Source organism: Kwoniella europaea, chromosome 2 (genome assembly GCF_036810445.1).
Source record: "Kwoniella europaea PYCC6329 chromosome 2, complete sequence".
Lineage (NCBI taxonomy): Eukaryota > Fungi > Basidiomycota > Tremellomycetes > Tremellales > Cryptococcaceae > Kwoniella > Kwoniella europaea.
The window spans coordinates 162,770-186,270 of NC_089488.1; the positions used below are offsets into that span (position 1 = coordinate 162,770).

The 23,501-nt window shown below is 44.6% G+C and overlaps 7 protein-coding genes across 7 annotated transcripts; 5 read left to right on the plus strand and 2 right to left on the minus strand.

Annotated features, from left to right (window-relative positions):
* Window positions 1-597: 597 nt before the first annotated feature.
* V865_006414 (uncharacterized protein) lies at window positions 598-1,752 on the minus strand (the record flags this gene model as incomplete). Its single annotated transcript, XM_066230173.1, has 1 exon — window positions 598-1,752. The coding sequence occupies one exon, from the start codon at window positions 1,750-1,752 to the stop codon at window positions 598-600; it is 1,155 nt and encodes a 384-aa protein (XP_066086270.1).
* Window positions 1,753-2,700: 948 nt separating this feature from the next.
* On the plus strand, window positions 2,701-4,191 carry V865_006415 (uncharacterized protein; the record flags this gene model as incomplete). Its single annotated transcript, XM_066230174.1, has 2 exons — window positions 2,701-3,833; window positions 3,942-4,191. 2 exons carry the CDS (start codon window positions 2,701-2,703, stop codon window positions 4,189-4,191), a joined length of 1,383 nt encoding a protein of 460 aa, XP_066086271.1.
* Window positions 4,192-4,915: 724 nt separating this feature from the next.
* V865_006416 (uncharacterized protein) lies at window positions 4,916-6,863 on the plus strand (the record flags this gene model as incomplete). Its single annotated transcript, XM_066230175.1, has 5 exons — window positions 4,916-5,043; window positions 5,171-5,355; window positions 5,480-6,016; window positions 6,097-6,393; window positions 6,481-6,863. The coding sequence occupies 5 exons, from the start codon at window positions 4,916-4,918 to the stop codon at window positions 6,861-6,863; spliced, it is 1,530 nt and encodes a 509-aa protein (XP_066086272.1).
* A 2,564-nt stretch (window positions 6,864-9,427) lies between these two features.
* Window positions 9,428-11,114, plus strand: V865_006417 (uncharacterized protein; the record flags this gene model as incomplete). Its single annotated transcript, XM_066230176.1, has 2 exons — window positions 9,428-10,458; window positions 10,568-11,114. 2 exons carry the CDS (start codon window positions 9,428-9,430, stop codon window positions 11,112-11,114), a joined length of 1,578 nt encoding a protein of 525 aa, XP_066086273.1.
* A 1,945-nt stretch (window positions 11,115-13,059) lies between these two features.
* On the plus strand, window positions 13,060-15,236 carry V865_006418 (uncharacterized protein; the record flags this gene model as incomplete). Its single annotated transcript, XM_066230177.1, has 11 exons — window positions 13,060-13,122; window positions 13,278-13,298; window positions 13,402-13,428; window positions 13,583-13,634; window positions 13,807-13,879; window positions 13,988-14,024; window positions 14,126-14,181; window positions 14,252-14,336; window positions 14,443-14,582; window positions 14,725-14,867; window positions 14,944-15,236. The coding sequence occupies 11 exons, from the start codon at window positions 13,060-13,062 to the stop codon at window positions 15,234-15,236; spliced, it is 990 nt and encodes a 329-aa protein (XP_066086274.1).
* A 307-nt stretch (window positions 15,237-15,543) lies between these two features.
* On the minus strand, window positions 15,544-16,320 carry V865_006419 (uncharacterized protein; the record flags this gene model as incomplete). The annotated part of the gene is made up of 5 exons (XM_066230178.1): window positions 15,544-15,864; window positions 15,925-16,029; window positions 16,104-16,129; window positions 16,207-16,234; window positions 16,294-16,320. The coding sequence occupies 5 exons, from the start codon at window positions 16,318-16,320 to the stop codon at window positions 15,544-15,546; spliced, it is 507 nt and encodes a 168-aa protein (XP_066086275.1).
* An 817-nt stretch (window positions 16,321-17,137) lies between these two features.
* Window positions 17,138-23,345, plus strand: V865_006420 (uncharacterized protein; the record flags this gene model as incomplete). Its single annotated transcript, XM_066230179.1, has 7 exons — window positions 17,138-17,629; window positions 17,703-20,269; window positions 20,384-20,580; window positions 20,708-21,349; window positions 21,448-21,698; window positions 21,760-22,386; window positions 22,464-23,345. The coding sequence occupies 7 exons, from the start codon at window positions 17,138-17,140 to the stop codon at window positions 23,343-23,345; spliced, it is 5,658 nt and encodes a 1,885-aa protein (XP_066086276.1).
* Window positions 23,346-23,501: the final 156 nt, after the last annotated feature.

Genomic DNA, 23,501 nt, shown 5'->3' on the forward strand with positions numbered 1-23,501 from the left:
GATGAATCGATGAGTTATTTTCAGATGAGGGCGTGACTTTTGGGTTGGGATGGGAGGCGGACATGACCGAAAAAGGAAAAGGAAGCATATACGAGTAGACATACTGCCAGTAAAGTATTCCCCATTCAGGTAATAATATACCACAGTCTACACAGTAAAGGATATCTCCGAAAATCGGCATTGTATCACTGACGGTGTCGTGTCGCCGAGATCCCATTGTGTGTGAGAGATCTGCCAAGATCGACAGCGCAGCATCAGCATCAGCATCAGCGTCAGGAACACCAACATCATAGTGCATGAACATGATTTTGAGACAGAAAAAGCATTCTACAAATCTACCGATATTGCGATACAACCCTAGCATCCCATAAACCTTGACATATTCATCAGTCAATGGGAACAAGACGATTCGTCCTACAAATCTATACCCAGTCCGTCGTATAATGTAATGTAACATACTTTCTACGAAAGATCAGACCAAAGCTTAAAGCGGGGTATTGTCGGCTCGATATCTATGATTTATCCACCGTATTCCACTATCGAGCTACCTACCCTTTGACAGTCCCCCCGTAATGATATCCATCTACTCTACTCTTTCTACTTTTCTTCTCTTAGTAATCCTCCTTCGTCTTCATCAACCAACAACTCTTCTTCCACTCTGACCCTCGACTCCATCATCTTCTCCATCTCCCCGATAATCCCTCGCACATCCCTCACATAGTACAATATAGGAGGATAAGATGATCGAGAGGTATGTACGTCATAATGATCTCTTATGACTTTAGCCAAATCTTCATTCTTCCCTATATCCCCTGAGCCATCGACTCCATCTCCTTGTGCGCGAGCGGTGTCGGGATTGATTGCGGTGGCGGCTGGAAGTGGGATAAATTGGATAGTCGAAGCTTGCAGAAGATTATGAGGTATATAACCTCTTGAAGGTCTCTCCCTCGGTAGAACCGTTTCTATCCTCAACCTCGTATTCACACTTCTAGATGGAGGAATAGAATCAAGTAAATTGAATAAAGTAGAATCGAATGCCCAATATAAATCGGTATCTATCTCCTGACCTAGATCAATGGTGATTGATCTAGTATTGAAATATCGAGAGAATATCATTGGGTATAGGTTGAGTTTACGTTCAGCCTCGGCACGTCTGGTGCGGTGAAGATGATCGTCGTCGTGAGAGATCTCATTGGATAGGATGGTAAGTTGATTGAGGGATGAGATGAATCTGAAGGGAAGATGTATGGTCTCGAGATTTGGGAATAAACATAGATTACCATCATACTGATGTTCATCGATACGGTTATTGTTCTCAGATGATGATGGTGATTGTATAGGTCCGTTGACTGGTGTTTGTTGAGAATGATCACTCGGTACATTCCGATCTAGTTCTAAGAGATAATCGAACACTTCTAAATCGCATATCGTTAATTCCCTGACCAGTCCCAAAGCATCCTTCTTCCTCCCACTTCCATCGTCGTACCCTTCCAAGATACCTCGTATGTTCCCTTCATTTAGAGATAGACTTCGATATAGTCCAGGGACCAAGTCGTCGTAGAAGGTCTTGGAGACTCGAATTAAAACGGTTGGAATGAGGATACGTAGGATGTCAAGTAAATGAGGATGAACGGCTGAGAGAGTGGAGAGGGTCGTCTCCTTCGTAAGAACGTTATGAGTTGAATTTGATAAAGTTGGCGCAGGAGAAGGGGAACGGGAACGTATTGGTTCTGGATGTTGTGTCGTGGTCATCGTGCTTGTATGTCGTGATTGGATTGAACACAAGATCTATCACTAGAATCGATCTAGGTATAGATGTATAGTAGATGTATAGGTGGAGATTTAAACTATCATCCGATTGATTACTTGTTGCTAAGATCATTGTAGAAAATCATTACCAAACATATGAGAAAGAAAGATATGAACGATATCATACCATCCTTCTCCCCCCTGAACAAAGATAGAGGTGGCGATCACCATCATCATCATCATCAACATCATAGCATTGGGATTTGATATTCTACTCAATGAAAATTTTGTGAGACACAGAGATAAGCAATTGACTTGAACGGGTCACGTCATTCGACAAATGATCTGCGTTTAAACTTTACATCCTGCCGAATTAGCTGGGTAAGGATCAGTGATCACATCGCTGACATGCAAGTGATTCAGGTTTCATGTGGGAAATCTAATCTGAAACCAACAGCCGGAACGCAGATAGAGTGGAGAAAGCGTAAGGATCTGTTGTGGATGGTATATATCGACTACTCGATCAGATACGTTGAAAGGCATAGAGATATTGTATGTTATTCGGAGTATATAAGTATATATCATGTACCACCGTATGCCTGAATGAGTGTTGTACAACCGTACGATGATATTGAATCTCTCATCCTCTACTATCAACAGTCCACAGTCATAGTCGCGAGTACCCGTGCGGTCATGTACTGACATCAAAAACCAAAGTCACTCGCGTCTATCGATGATGATATGGTGGTGATATGGAACACCATGACAAAAGAGCAGTGTTGATGACCATCAGGTACTCGACACCTGTCCACTACTATACATATCAATGCATTTAACATGGAGTACAGTACAAGATGTAATGTATCCTCTCTCCTTCCCATCGTGATTCTTCGAACTTGAAGCGATACCTCTGCGATGATACCCGCGATGACCAACGGTCTACAACTCATCATGCCCAACCCCCTCAATCCACATGACAATCCTAAACTCAGTCGAGAGTCTATGAAGCTAGATCCCACACTCACTCCGTCATCTACCATCTCTTCGCTGAGTATCCCTTCTCCCCTCGATATGGATATCGACCAAGACGTTAGCGAGTCTTCAACCGGTATGGATCCCCTCGAATCCTTGGTGGAGCTGATGAATGCCCTACCTCCCGAGATCCTCCAGCAAATTTGGTCAAATGTCATCTCCCACCCTTCAGCCTCACTTAGATTATCGGTTCTGCGGACTTGCAAATCCAACTATCGAAAGATTGTTCCTACTCTATATCGACACGTAGTCCTCACATCCCAAAATAGTCCATCTTATTTTTACGGTCTGGGACCAAGCTTTCATGGTCCGACCGCTGAGGAAAGCTCAATGATTTGGCCAGTGAGTGGTCCAGGTATAATGCCTCTTCCATCAATTGGTCTATCTTACGATCCATCAATATCCAATTCTCCATTCACACGTAGATTCACTTTATGCAACTTGGTCGAATCTGTCGTGATATCCGATATAGAAAGTCTGATGGTGTTGTTGGAAGCTGGAGGTGAAACTTGGAGAAATGGAATGGACACTTGGCGATCACGTGTATTGTTCGATCAAATTGATTCGATCACTTTCCTATCTCCAATCTTTCGAGCGTTGGATCAACGGCCTTTGGTATATGGAGGTTTGCTAAGGGAAGTTTGGAATTGTATAAAGAGCGATTCGGTGATTATACATTTCCCAGATCATTCTTCGCCTCATATCGATAGTTACCACCATGGGAAAGAAGAGGATGTGGTTTTAATCAAGGAAGATACGTACAGGATTGCCTTGGATATATTGGGTTCACCCAAGAGCTTAGGACAGGAGAATCGACTTTTGGCAGAGTTGGTTATATATACACCTCAATTGGATGGGATCGATTTGAGCAGAGTTGGTGCAAGTAGAGTCAAGCTGGTTTTGATAGGTAGGAATAATTGGATAGCCTGTGGGAATGGAGATAACGGTCGTGAGAAAGGAGACATGAATGGACATAAGGAATGTTTGTCACAGGAAGCTCAGTTGAGGAGATTCGTGAGGAGACATTGGTTAGTAGGGATTGATAATGATGAGTAAGTAAGCAGTGTTCTCTGGACCAAAGTTGTTATAGCTTAAACATCAGATGACTACCCAGGTGATGGTTGGTTACTGATACTGATGATTTTGGCCTCGTCTATCAGGTACATCGGTATACCTCAAGAGGTAGAGAACGTATCGATATATAACGTTGCGAATTACAATAGACGACGATGTGTGACTGGACGAATATCAAATACGACCAACACTAACGATCAAGTACAGGATATAGGAGTAGGCGTAGGAGGCTCATGGTCCGGCTCGTTGCCTACGATCCTGTATAGTGCTTTGGAAGGGGATGAACAGCTAGCGAGAGAAGTTAATGGAAGAGTGGATTTCTTGGGTATGGAGTAGAGGATTATAAAATAGATGATTGGCACGTGTAGATGGACGGGATGTTGTATGGGTGAAATCTCGAGTAGCATAGTATATAAGATCAGTCATCCAAAACGTACGAATGTACAGTAGCAGGATAGAATCAGAACGAGAATGATTGACAACGATGATATCTCACGAGTAAGGAGACGGCGGATAGACACATACATACTTGACATCCATCCATCCTCCGCCATGTCACGTGATCTTCCCCCCTTCGGTTGACGTGTGTGTCTTTTTCCTTCCTCCTTCTTTCTTCCTTCCTTCCTTCTCTTCCTCTTTATCCCTTCCTTATACCTATGCACAATTCATCCGACTGCATACGACATAGTATACTCTCTCAGAACCGATGCTGATCTCAAACTATCGCCCTGCTTATCACCACCCCCTGCTGATCTGACTAAACTACTCATTCCATGTCCGACTGAATCCCAAGCCCCATGACAAGACGACTGATCCCTGACGATCTAACCGAGACGCAACAACAGAATCTATTAGCTCAGATCCAGGCTGACCGAGAGAAGAGAACTATGACGATATCCCAGAGAAGAGATCAACGTGCGAACATTGTTGGGTTTTTACACCTGAGACGTGAAGGGGAAGAAAGCAAGTTTCGTGATGGTTTATCGTTTCTGACGACTTTTATCGCAGGAGAAATACGGATTGAGTTGGGGAAGGTGTTCACAATAGGAAGAGATCCAGAATGGTACGTTTCACTCTTCCGGCTACCGGAATAAGGTACGAAGTCTTGTATCTGATGGAAGGAAGGGGGAATAGCGATCTAGCCATTGACGATCGGAAAATATCAAATTTGCATATCAGACTATATGCGTAAGTCAGTCAGTCTATCAGGCAACATCCCTTTCTCGCTCTCTTGGCGCTATTACATCCCTTACATTTCAACTCCATGAAAGTCAACCAAAAGGATAGAGGCTGATCATTGCTTCATGTTCGGTAGCGTCAAAACCACTACGAACCTCTCATTAGCGATCCTCCATGATACTTCTTCAAACGGCTATATCATCAATGGCGAACATGCCGGTCCGGGTACAGTTACCAAGAGAGTAGGAGATAAGGAGATAAACGCTAAGTTTAGGGTATTGAGGGAAGGAGACACACTGGAATTACCCGGATATGACGGGGGTGAGTGACCCATGCCCATCGCATCGACTCGTCGATTGGAATCGCTTCACACATTCTATATACCCAGCTCCGATCCTTCTCTCCTAAACCGCTGTCCCCCTCCTAACTTGTGGTTTGATCGCAGAATTTACCTACTCTCATCATTCGCAAGCACAATACCTTACCCCTCCATCACAGATCATGGACCGCCACCTACACTTATTCCCCTCGTCTGATCCCTCTCTGACATTACCAATAGACCCATGGATCATCCACAACTATCCATTGGGTAATGGTACATGGGGTATAGTCAACATCGGAACTCATCGAAGATCCCAAAACCTCGTACAAGTAGCTTTCAAGACGATTCGACCTCATCATCCTCAAAGGGAATATGTGGAACTGGTCAAGTTCGAAATTAAAGTGCAAAGGTCATGCGATCATCCGAACATACTGAAGTTACTAGATTATGTTATAGAACCGGAACTCGAAGAAGACTATGAGGAATATGAAGAAGACAGGGAAGGGAAGATGCACGTAGTTTTGGAACTGGTAGCTGGAGGTGATCTATGGAGTTATATCGATAAACACCGTCAACTTCAGGAAGACGAAGTGAGATGGATTGGATGGCAGTTGATAAGCGCTTTAAAGTACTTGCATGAGATGGGGATAGTACATCGAGGTATGTCAGTCGTACCATCGGCCTCTTCTATCATACAGTATATGCGCTTTAGCTGCTTATCATTCGTTCGTGCGACTAAGATGTCAGACCGGAGAACATCCTCTTACACACCTCCTGTGCCTATCCTCGTATCCTCCTGGCGGATTTTGGCACCGCGACCAGCCAAACGAGACTCCTCTCCACTCTTGGTCGTCATACTGGACCCCATCTAAGAAAGATCAATGAACAAGGCACAGTTGATTACTTTCCTTACGATCGTCTAGTAGCTTTGAGAGAAGAATACCATGCAGGAGTTACGATGGATTGCGGGAGTAAGCAGGAGGTTGGAACGAAGTGGTGGAGGGAAGAAAGAGGATTGGATATGTGGGCTACAGGAGGTGAGCACCCACAAAATCAATATGACCGCGTTTTCACCGTGATATGTTGGCCCAACATTGCTGATCTTTTCTTTCTCAACACCATAGTCACATTGTACCTCTGCGCAGTGTATTCATCACCATATTCATGCATCCCCCTTCCTCAGGGATCATCCGTTGATCACAGTCAATACGACCTTCGCGATACACATATTCGTAAGGACGAGGTGGGCGACCTGTCTGAATTGGAAGAAGATATCCAAATGGATGATCCTCCTGAACCTGATTTAGACCCATTTCAAGGTGATCGGACTCAAGATCTACTAGTTGATGATCCCATCGATGACTTTCCTTCACCACCATCATCAATAGGTATGGGAATGGAGCCGAGCGACAATGTGAAAGAACGTTCAGACGAGATGAAAATCGATGAAGCATCATCATCAAAGTTGGAGTTGGGTGGTTGGAATCGAGCATTTTGTTGTCGTTAATTCTCGGCTCAGGCGAGTTGGCATGCAGTACAGGACGAGATGATCTGGAAGACGATGAGGGGGTGAAAGATGTACGAACCATTCTCAATAGTTGACAAACAGTAATTACGATACAGCAGACACATTACCTGAATCTGAGCGGAGATGCCTATCAAAGGACTACCCATGGCTGATGTCGTCATGACACCGACCTTTCGTTCGTTGAGTTCCTTTCGTGGTTCTTTACACACAAGGACTTTGGCCAATGCAAGTGGGAAGGTCTGCCCCTTCTTGCGGCATGATGTTGTGAAGCTGTGTCTTGTAGTGTGATGATGATGACCATTCAAGATCAATGAACGGCTGGGTATGAGCGGGAAGTATTAGAGCTTGATTTGGTAATGGCACACTACTTCACCACCATGCTTCCGTATTTTCCTCATTCATCAATCCATACTCTTCATACCGATGACAAAACCAAGACAAAATTCGATGCTTTACGCTTGGCTCAGAGAAACCTGTTCGGGCGTCTATTGATCCCGCAACATCTATCATCAAGAAGCTAGTTTAGAACCGAGACTGTGGAACGGATCATACGGTACCAGTCATTACTACAGTGGCATGGTAAAGAAATAAAGCAGAGAGCGTCCCAGCTCCGTAGCTGAAACATGGCGTTTCTGCCGCTGGCATAAGCATAAAGAGACAGATCTGTTGACATCATTCATGGGCAACTGCGTTTACGTTTCTCGATGTGTTCAGCCTGAACCATTGATAATTTCCTAGATCCCGCTCTGTCCCTTCTACATACAGATGTCCTGTGTACCTTGTCCGCCTCAGCATTGAAGGTACTGCATTGTACAAATGAAGTACGCATGTCTGATAAAAGCCACTGATAGAGAGACTCAAATAGACATAGGATAGTAAAAGTGTCAATGTTCGAGCCTTTCTTCGTTCAGTACTCGTAGTGTGAGATCAGGAACTAAGCCACCTACAGTGATTTTTTTCTTCTTCTTTCCCCTGAAGCTTGTGTCAAACTTTGATTCCAAGAGTCTACTCATCCCGTAAGCTTCTGTTCAGCTGTTCAGCCTCTTACCAGAAAATCTCCGAAAAGTACAGGACACAGGAACGACGGAGAGGGCTTCCTTCACTTAATCGAGATTTTGGACCTGGGGGAATTACCTACTTCGGCTCCAATGGAAGAACGGACTAACTCTAATTGTGATCATAAGTATCTTTCTGTACACCTGCTCCCTTGTCTACAGCCAGCTCTCTCATTCGCACTGTATTTGTTCCGAAACCTTCCCTGCTTGCTCAATTGACTGACTTTCGGTGCTGGCCAAACCTTACCTCCTCGCATGAACAAACAAAGAATGTTTTACAACGGGTTAACCAAACCAAACCAAGCCAAACGAATCTCAACCAACCCCCCGCACAAATCGGTACCTTAGACTAACTTACTCTATTTACGTCGAACCTGAACCTGAAAGAGGCTACATAACTTAGGGAATACTGAGTAACCTACAGAAGAAAGATGGGAGCTTGATTTTCGTGTAACAAGGTGGGTTGGGTTAGGCTGATAATTCGAACTTGCAACTTCCTCCAGCTGGGAGGTATCTTTCTTTTCTCTTGTGTTGACACTTTTCCTTTACCAGCTAGCTCTTTCATCTCATCATTTGCTGCTCGGAGTCGATTCGGTCTGTCTGTTCGACGAACCATTGCGGCTAATCTGTCTTGGCATTCAATCCAGCAAGATCCAACCATAGTCGTAATCTTTTCAGCACGTCATCCAGCCTTTTGAGGAACCACCTTCATCCTGGTCATAATCCGCATCACGTTCTTCACGTCAGGCCAAACGTCTATTCTTGGACTCCTTCTCTTACTCTCGAACGTCTTTCTCAATCCTATCAAACTGGATACCGTCAGATTCAACAACGGACAGCGTGGTATACCATATCTATCAATATATTTCGGGTTTGCTTGAATGTGAAGACGGAAAGGTTATCTGATTCGGAGAGAAAAATAACACACAGAATATATACATCGTCACACTGCTACAGCGTCATCATATAGAAGGAAGGACGTAGATCGGATCTATATCAATAGGTACATAAATGCTTTCTTTCTCTTCTTAGCTTTTGAGTTATCAGTTTTACTGACTCATTCATTTCCTTCATAAATTCCAGCGGATGTTCCCATACTTTGGAAATCAGAAGGTTGAAGACAGACCCAGATATCTGTATATCCATTCACAAAGCGATCGAAAGCTAAACGTAAATACGAAACGACACTGAGATAACTTTCCTAAACTCCCATCTCAACTGTATTCTTAGTCATTTACGACAAGCCGAGCCGGTTTCCCATTGTTTGATCTTTTTCGGTTTTTAGACCTCTTTCCAATCTGCACAATCCTCTTGCTGACTAAAACGCAACAACATCATCGCAATCTGCCGGCTGAAGCAGAAGATCCTCTAGGAGGGAAAAGATTCGGTATATTTATCATAGTATATATAAAGGATTTGGTAACTTTACGTTGCTGCTCTCTTCAATCCTCCTATTCGCCTCTGGATCCTCATCAGAATTAATCGAAAATGCAGGATACATCATTATCACCGCGTCTTCGGCATCTCCTAATTCAAGAGGACAGATCAACAGGTCGACTGATCATGCCTACAAGAAGCGATATACGTTCATCTATATCATTAAATGACGGACCATTACCTTCGCCAGGAGTAGGAGTAGGAGCAGGAATAGGAATAGGATTTGGGAACGGTACTCCAAGTCAGACTCATAATCAGTTATCACCATCTTCCAGAAACTCTTCACCTGCGATATCACCTACTTCTTTGGCTTTCGATACCTCACCAAATGATACCAAATGTCCGCTCCCTGTGGATGGCAGCCAACATAGACTGGCATTACCTTCACCCGTCTCGTCCAATCGACGACCCAGTAGCATATTCTCACTACTTAATGGGTTAACTGTAGGTGGATCGCCGCCTTCTTCAGCATCGTCGATAGGAAGTGGGATTGGTAATGTCAGTAGCAACGGTAACGGCACTGGACGATCACATGAAGATCGAAGAGACGATGACCTCAAACCCAAAATCGACCTATCATCATCATCTTCTTCTTCTTCCTCTCCCTATACATCTACAAGACTTATATCCACTGTACCGATAGAACCAAGTAACGAGTACTACCCTGCACCCTACACCGCTCCAATCGTAACACATCGCCAATCGATGTATTTCGATTCAAGACCTATCCAACAGCAGCTACAGCAACACATTTACCCACCTGGACAGCCGAGTTTCGCTGGAAGTGACAGACCGGGATTACTACGTCGACATTCATCTCATCCTTACGAATTTACTTCTTCTTCATCTACCTCTAGACCAATCACGGCATATGCGACTGGACCAATCCATGAAGCTGATTATGCGGGGATGGGCGCAAGAGCACCGATCTCAAGAACGACAAAGGCTTGTAATGCCTGTAGGAATAGGAAGGTCAGATGTGATGCCGGTGGAGGAGATATGGGTCCTTGTTCGAGATGTGTAGAAAGTGGGACGACGTGTGTGTATACAGGTGCTCAGAAGAAAAGAGGTCCTTGTCCTGGGTGAGTTCATTCTCTGATACTTGATGGGAACCTCCTTCTTCCACTTCCTCTACTCTGCCTCGCTGTGGGCAAATGGAATCACCGCTGACTGCATATATCCAATATTTAGAACCGCAAGGCAATCAATCAGTAAACCCCGTCGCCCATCTACCCAATCACAAATTTCCTCTCATCGATCTTCTGTCGCTTCTGTCCAGAGCTATGTCGTTACGCCCACGGACGAACAAGCCCCATGGTCTAGGAGTTCATACGGTTTCCCACCTGCGCCTCCTACTTTCAACCAACAGCAACAACAACAATCAGACCCATCAGAATGGTCATCCATCGCTCCTGGTAAAGGTAGACCGTCAACTTCCACTTCTGCTTCTACATCCTCCATCGCTCCTACACGAGCGTCTAATGGAAATGGGATCCCTCTTCCGAATGGAACGACTGTCCTTTCCTGGTCAAATATTTCCGAAACTAGTATGGATACAAATCATAATGGAATGGGTATGTTTGACCGAGATTATGCCTTGGGACCTAGAAATTCAATACATCTACATAAACTTTCTCTTGATGCTCCTCCTCCGCATCAGCACCATAATGTGATAAACGATAATGCGCCCAGAGCATTACCACCCTTGAGGGTAGCTATTGATAGAGGAGGTGCTTAAGGACGATAAATGCAATCGAATACCGGTGGTACTGTATATTTTGTTTTGGCTTGGAAGAACAAGAAGTTCGTTCTCTGAAATGATGTATGATCAAATGCTGGTAGAGCTATCTGGAAAGAAGTAATACCGAAATCATAGGCGAATCTAATTCAACAGGTTGTATAGTATCGAATATATTAATAGATAGAATTGAATTTAATATGTATAGTTTCAGCCTCATAGGCTAACTCACCTATTGACTACTGTACTGACATTTTTGCAACGAGGTGATCTCGCACAGCCTTTAAGCCGCCGAGCCTATTTACAAATTGACTCCTTTGACACCCTGATGAATGATGGTAGTGCAGGATCTAATCTGGCCTGCCCAGCCAAGACAAACTGATATGTACAGTATTCCAGATTGCAGGATTTTTAATTGACGGTGTGATAGGTCGAGTGAAGGTAGTAGATTGGTTCCTTAAAGGTATGAGCCTCGGTCAAGATTCCGATTCCATGAATCACTCAACTTGCTTGATGATGGATTGGAGATCTGTGCGATCACGATCACCTTCCGATACGATTCCAGATCGGTCCATCGATAAACCGGTCATTGGCGGATAGGCGGTATTCGCTTGAGTCTCATTGGTGATATCGAAAGTCCACTCACACGTAAGGTATACTCATCTGCTCGGGCATCGCTCTCTCTGGAGGCGAAAGCTGATATGTACATGCCTGATCATGTTCATGGGGGGTTCGAGGTATTTCCACTAATTAAGGTCCAACCCGTTCCCATCAAGGGTCAAACATACAGTTGAGAACGGACCCAGCACTAATTTAGTGCGTATCGCACAAGGCGTTTACCAATCAATCAAAGCAAAAGTGCAAAATGATCCTCAAACCCTCAAACACACAGTTCAATCACTTTGTTACAAAGTGGGGGAAAGGGGAACACATACGCTTATTGATCATCATCATCATCATCATCATTGTCACTCAAAGTGGGGAAGAAGATGATAGAAAGGTAAAACCAAGGGATTGAAGGATTGAACATCCTTTTTTTTGTCTTTTCGAAATGTCTTACCATAAAATACACCGATAATATCAACAACAACTTGCGCCCATGGAATAAGATTTGAAACGAAAGCAATTCAGCTCCAATTCCAATATCAATCCGACTGATCATCTCCGCCATTTACCTGTGACATCATCATACCACAGGTAGAACTCCAGCTCCAGCTTCACCTCCAGCGTCCTTTGGAGTAGTTAAAAAAGGACCGGCTCGGTGAGTGAATTTCTTAGAAAGGAGGTGTTGTTTTGATCTGATATGAGGATACCAATGGTATGACAGTTGCACTGCAACTTGTCTCGGCTTGTAGCAGAACTGGTGGTACTGGTGGTACGTGTGGTTGTGGAGTCAAGGTACCATCATTTGATGGTAGATGAGAAACGACATCGATATCAACTCCCACACGAAGGTAAGTTGTGGCGTTTTTGGTGATGGCTACTGTACGAGTACAGTACATATGGTAACTAAAAATGCAACAGTAACACGTTGATTTTGTGTTACTGTATGGGTTAGCGTGAACACTACACATTGTAATCAAGGGCTATCACCATCAAATTGCTTATTTGCTTAACTTTGGAAAGCAGCGGCCGACTACATAATCGTAAACATAAATACGATCATATTGGATCCTTTCTCGGTAAGTCAACTGACTTCACTTGATATTACATATTACCTTATTTCATATTCGTATAGCAGAGCTCTTTTGATGTGGTGAATTACAGTAAGCTACACGATCAGACAGTGGGTCTACACGAGTCACCTCAACTCTGAACCAGGATATAGTATCGAGTATCTGTAACACCCCTCCGGCTGACAGAAAAAAGAAAGTAGAGGTATCATACCGATACGGGTACCGATTATTCGCCATCAGCCCAAGGTCGAACGACGATATAGTTCAAGATGAACTTCGATCCCTTCAACGAGCTTGGAGGTGGATCAGCACTAAGGTTCGATGAAGGTCAAGTAAGTTTGTAGTCCAACAACATTCATACCGCAGACAGGATATGGCTGACTGACGATTGATTATTCGATGAAGTTCTTTTCATCGATAGTGAGATCGAATCCCCCGATGGACAAATGGTGGCGTACTGAAGCTGACGCTTCCGATCGCTTGACAGCAAGACGATTATTGTTTACCTGTGAGCCATTTTGAGCCGCCATTTCGACTTTCGGACCACTGGCCACATTACGATAAGTGTGATAGTTGATCCTGATATTGTCTTGGTAAACTTGGGTCGATAGGTGGCTTCTCATTCGCCTGAAACCGAGGTAAGTCGAACAAACCGTTTGAGATTTTGGTGAAGCTATGGTCGATAACAAGGACCATACGATATGACATTTCCTCACCTCTGGGCTCTTCTGATCAACCTGAGATCACCCGGATCTGAATTTTCACTGACTCACCACTCATTGCCACTTGCAGAGACTAGATTATATACATGAGGTCTACAAGTATCATGCAGGAAATATCCCAGGTCAGTCATATTTGTGATCAAGCAGAGATACGTATCATAGTATATGCGAGCGCACTCTCTCTCGGTGTATTAGCTTCCACTTCGATTAACGTGGATGATCACCATTCACAAAGGATGTATGCAAACGTGTGAAGCTTCATACTGACACTTTTGATGTGTTCATGAATTTTAGACGAAGTGGCAGCTTTGCTTAGTGACGGTAAACTAAGGAAGATATTGGATGTAGGCTGCGGTACAGGTAAATGGTGAGTTGAACACAAGTCTTTCCTTTACAGCAACCACCCCCACATAGAAGGAGGAAGATAGTGGTATACCAAGCTAACCTCTTTCTTCCCGTTCTGTTAAATTCACAGGGCATTGGAGATGATTGAAGCTTTCCCCAATATTCATGTAAGTCGTCATACCGGCGCACCATGACCTATGCTAGAAGTGCAGGTTCGAATCAGTGTGTACCTTTGGATGAAAACTTTGTTGATAACATTTGACCTTAGATCACAGGAGTAGATCTAGCTCATCCACCTATCACCGTCTTCCCACCTAATTTTTCGTAAGTCAAAATACAGCTTGTGTGATCCGAACCCAACCTACAGCTGAACAGCAATTTGCCATCGACCTAGATTCGAGATACATGATGTAACTAAAGGACAGGAGTATGACGACGATGTGTTTGACGTGGTTCATGTAAGGGATATACATGCCGGGGTGAGTTGTACTGCATCGTCTCCCTCACCTTCCGTAGTCACAGATGACGATTCACGAACTGACCCACTGATAAATTCGAATATATATCGAATTGGTAAGTCCACAGATGCCAGATTATCTAGAGATGTTGATCGAGTGCGTGCGCGTCCTACGTCCGGGAGGATACCTCCTGGTCAAAGAGATCGAATGGGTACCTGCAGTTTTGGATGGAAGTAATGCCCAAGAAAGATTTCCAGCGATTTGCGCGTGAGTCCATAGTTATAATTCTCGTACCGCACACGAATGCTGACAGTTTAAGAATCTTAATGTCTCTGTATAGGATTCTGTGAGTATCCGAAAGGTGAAAGATGACAAGTAATTGTATGATTAATACTGAGTATGACTCTAGAGGCTCGTTTCGGGATGCTCTATCGGAACGATTTTTGGATCCTCTAGTAGGAGTCAATCTAGAATCGTACGTCGATAACGTATCTGGATTATGTGATGTACATTACACGAGACATATGGTCCCTATGACACCTTGGTCTGATGGTGAGTCACCCGGTCCAACTATCATCTGGATGCTGTAATCTCTTATGACGTGATTTCTTGATATCATCGTGGTCAGATCCAATACTCAAATATACTGGTCAAATGACCAGACTAGCCATGGCTATCCTAGGCGGTACGATACGAATCATGCTTCTAGATCACGGTGAATCCGATCCCGATGGACGATACGCAGCGGGAATAGAAGAATTGAAAGACCTTTCAGGTCAGCCGATATGGTATTTCGGTAGTGTCGTAGCTAGGAAAAAAGGTGAACTCAGTGTTCCAGAACTGGAAGCAGAACTAGAAGGATACAGTCAGGAAATGGAAAAAGAAAAAGGTGAGACTGGTTGGATAGGTGATGAAGATTAAATAGGAATGAAATAGAAGATACGCGAATTCTACTTTGGTGAAGGTGTTTATGAATTTTCGGTATTTTATGGTTTCATGTTTCAAGTTGATGTATTCTATGGACCAAGGTAATATAGTCGTCAACCTATTCGATATATGTTCGTGGAATGTCAACGAATGATGTACAACCAGTCAGAATGTGAGCAAGTCAATATCAGGCATTGGGAATCTTTGGTCCTGCTTTTGTCAGTACTGGGATCCAAATCATACCAACAGATGATCTATATCAGTCTATTTACATGACACGATCAGGTCTACTCGAGCATTCCTAAAGCTTAGCTTTACCATTTTCCAGCTCCAACTCTTCTGTTCCATCTTCACTAAACTGCGTTACTTTACTCCACCCACCCATGAATTTCGTCTGACTCCCATACGCCACTAGCTTATCCCCTTTCTCGGGAGGCGTATAGAATTCGCATCGCGTATAAGCGAGATTCCTCCCGCATTGCTCAACTGTACCTATACATACCAACTCAGAGTTTACGGTCCCTCCAGGTCGGACGAACTCTGTCGAGATGTTCACTGAGACGCCTGTTGGAGGAGGATATCCAAGGGTGGAGAGTGACAGGGAAGTCAGGGTGTCTGTCAACTTAACAAGGTAATTAGTACACTAACTATCTTGTCGAGGGTTGATGGGTGATCAGCTTACTGATAAGATCACACCGCCATGTATCGTGCCATGGTTGTTGAGATGTTTCTGGTCGATCGTAAATACACCTTTCAGGTATTTAGGTCTGGCTTCGATGAGACGTAACTACGGAGTTATTGTTCATTTTCATCATCAGCTATTCCTCACTTTGCTCAGGATCGAGTTCACTAAAGGCTCACAGAAGAGAGCACATTGGTGTCGTGGCCTATCGACACATATACAGGTTTTAGCAATTGCCGGGTTATACTGCTGTAGTTGTATCAGACCCGTCGAAACGCCTACCTCCTTTCGATAATGTCGTTGACCAAGCCTAACAGAGATTGTCAATGGTCCGCTGAATGCTCCTGCAAAAGCAACATTGTAGCTCACCTTCTGCAGGAACTTCAAGCAGGCCATATTGCGGTGCGATGTCTTGTGATGATTTGAGCTTTGAGCTTGAACGACATGGAAGCAGTCGAAGGAAGATGATTTGATTGTTATCGTCGACCCATTCCGTCGGATCAATCTCGGCTGGATGATTCATTGATCACGTAATCACATCCTCGGTATCAATTCAAGCTTAATCACCCTTGAATACGAAGGTCATGACGCGAGAGTCTAGACCTTCCACCAAAGCACGTGGTGCACGTGGTCGTCCAGGCAATGAGGCCGTAGGATACGGAGACACTGGGGGACGCAGCAGACGCATGCAATGAGAAGAGAAGAGATGAGATGAGATGAGATGCGATGCATGCGAATCGGAGAGGTACACTTTGCATGGTAAGGGCGATGAGAGACTGGGCGGATACATACAGATGACATTAAAAGGGCTTGGTTGTCGTCGTCAACTGAAACACACAGATGGACAGGTGAGCTGTATAGATGGTGTAACTGCTTTTGTCACTCCAACACAATTAAGTCTTACAACCAACTACGGGAACGGGATCGACCGACGACCGACGCGCATTACAGCATAATAAAAGAAAAGTACAATATAATCTCAACCTCGTACCACGAATACATCACCACAGATCACTGTGCACAATCTCATCAATGACAACAACAATAAAACATCAGCATCTCATAGCGTCATCATAGACAATAGCAACATCATTGACATATGATGTACTCGACATAGATTCAGACTGGACCACCATCAACAATCCAATGGCTTCGATAGTCCTTTCAGACTTCCAATCCAGCTCATCTTGATAGATTATCGATCAAATCCATAATGGTGGATCTGACAAATGCAGAAGCTGGACCTTCACAACCGCGTCCCAAACCATTGCTACCAACCAGACCCATCCCTAATCCTCCTCCAGCTACGCCTCTGAGCACTTCAAAATCTGCCAAAAGGAGATCATGGTTCGGACTGGGCCTCGGTTCACCGAGTGTGATTACCAGTCCTAGCAATGACAATAATGCCTCTCCGACGAAGAAGGATAGGAGGAAGAGTACAAGTAGTATTCATTCGAGCAAGGAAGGTGAAGGAAAGGACTCTTTAGGGAAGGAGGGTGGATCAGAGGCAGACGAAGAAGAGTTATTGACTATAGATGGAGATCCGGAGAAAACGATAAAGAAAAAGAAGAAAAGGAGATCAAAGGGCGATAATGATGATGATTTCGAAGCGATGAGGATGAAAGATCTAAGTGGAAGTAATCAGCAGACACCTAGGTCTGCATCTGAGCGGACGGTGAAAGTTGATTTGGATGGACGTCATACAGTGAGTTCTTCAAATGCATCAGATTCCCCAAAAGACGATCATCTCTCTTACGTCTTGTCTCATCCTCTATCAGCCTCAACCATTCACGATACAACAGCGGACATTCTCACGCACAGCAAGTGATCGTGATCCATTCTCGCCTCCTGAGCCAACATCATTTCCTCCCAACACCCCGGCATCTAGATCGTCCTCATCATCTTTAACGAATCATAGACCCGATATTCAGCCACGTACCTCCTCAAAATCATCTTCATCATACTCGCCCTCACGCAGGATTTTGTCTCTACAGATAGAAAAGAATCAGCCTCCTATACCGATAGATGTAGATCGTCCTTTACCTCCTTTACCTCCCAAGAATTCTTCTTCATCGACATCTATGAAACCACCTGCCATGCCTAGGGGTATCGTCGTCACTCCGAGTAGTCCCAGAAAATTGTCCAACACACCTAAGAAACCACCATTGACCCAGAGGAGAAGTAGATCAGCGACTGGACATTCGAGAGTACCATCTTTGGCTTCCAATAAGCGGTCACATAGCAATTCACCGAATCCGAGCATCATCCTCAACAATACTCCTGGGTCAAAAATTGGACTTGGTCTCCCATCAGCGCTGCTGCCGTCAGCAAAATCCAATACTCACACCGAATCACCACCTCCTCCACCTGTCCCTTCCAAACCTCAATCTGTATCTTCCCCTTTTCCCTCACGCTCACCTAGTCCGATACCCAAGATAGCATTCGTGGAACCGGATGGTATACCTGCGAAGCATGAAGGTGTCTCCTTACCGCCTTCGCAACAAGAAGAGAAAAGAAAGGTGATAAGAAGAGCCAGGAGTTTATCTGGGTTCTTTGGGAAATCACCACCTATTCCACCAGGGACCGAAGTTGAAGAACCGATGCTGGTACCAGAACAAAGAGATAGTGATTTAGGTGAAAGCGTGGGCAAATCTGGTGGTGTTTTGGAATGGCTGGGAGTAAGGAAGGCTGTTAGAAGGAAAACTTCGGACATTCAAATGAAATCAACAGCTGGAGATAGTGTTCCCGCTGTCATTGACCATTCAGGAGGTGTTGCTGGCCAACAGCAGCGAACATCTAGTCGAGAGAGTCTCGAGCCTCCTAGGAATGTCGAACATGCTGTATCCGAATCGCAACAGCCTACACCTCGCCGACCGCAACACAATCTCTCCCCTTCTACCGCCACTAGTCTGCCAACGACCGGACAAAGTAAAATATCCAGCATTTTCTCGCGACGTTCATCGGCGAAAACGACAGACGATGAGGACGAACCGCCCAAAATACAAGTCGTTCCCATGGCGATCCCTAATGCTGGGATGCGAAACCAAACTGCCCAATCATCGGAATCGTCTTTCAACCTGCCTACTCACGATCCCATTTCTCCTTTCATTCCGGGAAGTGGACCGTGGGTAGCCACCCCCCAAAGCGAGAAGGAAGAGAGTGAAGTTCTGTTCAGTACTCCTGAAGCTGAGATTAGTAATTGGGGTCCAGGACGAAGACCATGGATGGACGGAGCTGAACGCCATAATTCCTCTAAATCATCTATATCGTCACCGTTGGACTCACTGCCTGAACAAGGCTTACCACCCTCCCAATCCCCTCTTAAAGCCCCGCCTACTTTCAGAGAGGGTAGAGTCAGATCGTGGTCTGATGCACCTCTGCCTCCTCAAAAGCTCGTCAGCCAATCGTCTAACCCTCATTTGCCCTTACCTCGCCCAATTACACCCAATAGTCAATCGCCCTCTTTATCGTTATCTGCCTCGCCTCGAACACCGTCAAGACCTAAATTGGGAGACAGGTCTAATTCTGGCAATTCCGCTATAATAGGCCGTATGAAAAGTGTATTCTCGAAATCTACCAATCGGAGTAGAAGTAGTAGTCTACTAGGGAAGGGAAGTAAAAATACCGAGATCGATGAATTTGGTAATATACCCAAGGGAGGCGATGCAGGTAGAAGCCAGAGGATGAGACCTTCCACTTCGTCCTCTTCGATGGCTTCTTCCGGTGCGTTGAGAGGAAGGTCAATAGGTGATGATAGTGGCCGACCTGGCGTCGAAGAGCTTCAGACGAGATCACCCAGAACTTCCTTCACACCTTCCATTGCGTCTTTTGGATCTACAAATCGGCAAGAAGAGACCAAAGCCCAACGTAAGAACAGAGTACGAGCTTCAACTATATCACTTGCACCTACTGCATACCATTTCGCCCCTCCTCGACCTTCCTCGCCTAACCTGTTCCCCATTGCTGCTACTCCACCGCGTAGACGACCCGGTACAATTCACAGGATATCCAATGGATTGTTCGGTTCAGGTTCTTCCGGTCCATCATCACCTAAAACTTCTTCATCACTCTTCCCCTTACCTGCTAGGTCGAGTGGGTCGATGTCTTCTTCCACCGGCGGTGGGATGGTAGGATGGGAAGATACTTCTGGGACGAATACGACCAATGGACTGTTGAGTCCCGGGACTAGCCCCAGACCATCCACCGGAAGTATCACTGCTGCCATGACGAACTCGATGATCAAGCAGATATCACAAAGGCAAGATGAAGAAACCCCTAAAGCGTGGTTGGAAAGGATCGTTAACAATGTACAGAGGGATGAGATTGCTAATGTACTTGCTTCAAGGTGGGTTCATCATAATTACTCAACACCTGCTCACATACCAGACTGGAAAGAGATGGAGAGGTGTATGAGGTCTGGCTGAAAGATGTTTGAACTGATAACGGTGTTTCCTTATAGTGGCGACGAGTTTCACACCGAAGCTTTACAACTGTACCTCTCGACCTTCGACTTTACCCATAACGCCCTTGATGTTGCTCTGAGACGGTTGTTGATGCACATGAGTTTACCAAAAGAAACGCAACAGATCGATAGAGTCATTGAAGCGTTCTCTAAGAGGTACGAGGAGTGTGAACCTGGGTTGTTTGGTCACAAGGGTGAGTTGTACCTCCTGTCAAGACTATGCTTCAATCTTTACAATAACTTCGTGTTGCGTTGAGATACAAACACGTTTTTTTCCCATGATGCTTGAGGAGCAAGGCTGAAACGTTTCATTCTTCATAGACAACACCTATGTCCTAGCATTTTCAATGATGATGCTTCATACCGACGCATTCAACAAATCCAACAAGAATAAAATGACGAAAGTCGACTACATTCGAAATACACGTATGGAAGGTGTATCGCCCATAGTTCTAGAAGCGTTCTTCGATAACATCACCTATACTCCATTCATATTCATAGAAGATGATATGGATCTCAAGAGATCATCCGGGTACGAATCTTCTTCATCGACCTTTGGACCTTCCACGCCTACTTTCACCAACAACCCTCTGCCTTCGTCTGTTACGAGTACGGGCGGTATGAGCATGGGTACGAGTGGGAAGGCCAAAGTGGACGTATATCACATGATCGTCAGAGGTTTACTGGGTACACTTAGAGTAAACAACATAGAAAATCAGATTTCACCTGAAAACCCATTTTCGTACAGAGGTACAAGACCGTTCCTCAACCTGGATCTACTATGTCAAGCTTTTGCCAACGCCAATAACCTCATCATCCCTTTTTACATCACCACAAATCCTGTGACGACCGTGGGAGGCAAGCTGACAACTCCCTCAAGAAGAAATACGGTGGGAGCCAAAGATCAGAAAATGGAAGATCTGGTATTGAGGGTGGTGAAAGTTGGATTGCTGTCCAGAAAAGGTGAGCACATTGGTTCCTTTTTCACATAAACATCGATTTCCTCGCATGTATGAGATCTTGGAGGTGACTAGGTACTGATGGTCGTACCAACTTAATAGACGAATCAGACCAATCCTCCAAGAAAGCCTCTCGGAAATGGAAATCATGGAGTGTCATCCTCACTTCATCTCAACTATTATTCTTCAAAGATCCTACTTGGGCTCTTACGCTTCTCGAACAAATCCAATCTCTACGAGATGCAGATGACGGATCCGGCCAATTGCTCTTACCTCGTCAAACGTCTTTCAAACCTGATGAAGTGTTCTCGCTCAAAGATTGTGTGGCTGTTTTCGATCGTACTTTTACTGCTGTGAGTGGAAACCGTAGATTCATGATCTATCTTGACTGATCATGTCTTTTATCTATGATAGTACCCCAATACGTTCCGTGTCGTCATGCCGCAATCCCGACAATATCTCCTGCAATCCTCTGACGAGTACGAGATGAACGAGTGGATAGGTCTTATCAACTACGCCTCGACATTCAAGACTGTCAATCTTAAAATGAAAGGTCCGACCATGCGAAAAGACCAAGTCGTCCTGGCCGGAGCTGCTGCCGCTGCATCTCATAAGCGAGAGTTGAAAGGTGCAGCGGTAGCTGCAGAAGGAGGTAATATGACCCCTTTGGGAAGCGGTAGAAAAGCTTTCTTTGGCGAAAGCGACCCGCGTTCGAATACCACTTCTGATGAAAATGGCAATGGAGATACAAGTGGTCAAGGACTAGGGTTGATTGATCATCATTCCACTATCAGCCAATCAAATGGAAATCCGAGAATGAAAGTGAAAAACGGGAATATCGATGTAGATGGACCTGATCAGGTCGTACATGAGGGTGAACAATTGGAAGAAGTCTTTGGAGTGGTCAAAGCTGAATTAGCAGCTGGTCGAGGTGAAGCTGGATCAAACAGACCTTCAACCTCAATTCATTTGGTTCAGGAGAGAATACCGGTCAAGATGGATCAAAGACATATACATACCTCGAGAGTATCCCTGATTTATGTGAGTTCCTACACTCACTCGACTCATCCTTCATCGTGTAACATCACTAATGATTCATATTTTGTCTTATCTTTCAGGAACACCTTAACACTCTACGCGAGAAATGTCAACCCATCGAAGATTCTTTACGATCATCTTTGATCCTGGTCAGGAATATTTCACTCCTAACTCCATTCCAAAAATCTACCCGAGATAAAATTTCATCATCCATCCCCTCCCTGGCCCACAAGATTCGGAACGATCGACTGAACCTTACAAAATTGAGATTATGGATCAAAGTGTTAGAGCACGAAGGTGAGAGAGAAGATAGGGAATGGAAAGTTGTGAGACACGTTGCCTTACAAGCTGCAGCTAGGAGTCTGAGGGAAGATTCTTTGGCAGGTGTGGTCAAAGATGTTAACAATGCACAAAGGATTGAAAAGGAAGTACCGAAATTGGAAATATCTGATCCTAATCATTCCGAATCATCATCCCCATCACCACCTCCTTCTCAAGGTGCGAAGGCGGATGCGGAAGAGAGGAATAACAGGAGCGAGGTGACTAGTCCTGTGGAGTTACCCGAAATAATCAGAAGATCCAGTGAAGAACCTTTATCCATCGACTCCGAAGATGTACAACAGAGAAGAAAACCAAGTAAGAGTGATCAATTGAATCGAAATACCGCTGGCGGTATCAATTCCGCCGGGGTGGGTTTGAGAAAATCCAACTCTGCCAATGACTTGTTGAATCCCAACACTTTTATACAATCTAGAAGATCAAGTGAGATTGAAGAAACATCTCATCCTCATTCTGGATCTGCATCGGAGATATGCGATCTATCTCATTCTCCTAATCTGTCGGTTGATACGCCCATGATGATGTTTACTATGGAATCGCCCTTGGAAATTCCCTCGGAGAAGATGGCCGAGCAGGATGAGGGCCAGGGAAAAACAGGAGCGGATTATCCCAACAAAGGATAACAAATGTCTTGATACATACATGATATGATCTAAAACGAACACGTAGGATTCATCACTTTGACACGGATAAAGGATTCTGGGTCGATTGGGTAATCGTTGTTATTCTTGTATAATTTAGTGGTTTTGCATTTGTACATTATTACCTGAGTATCATGG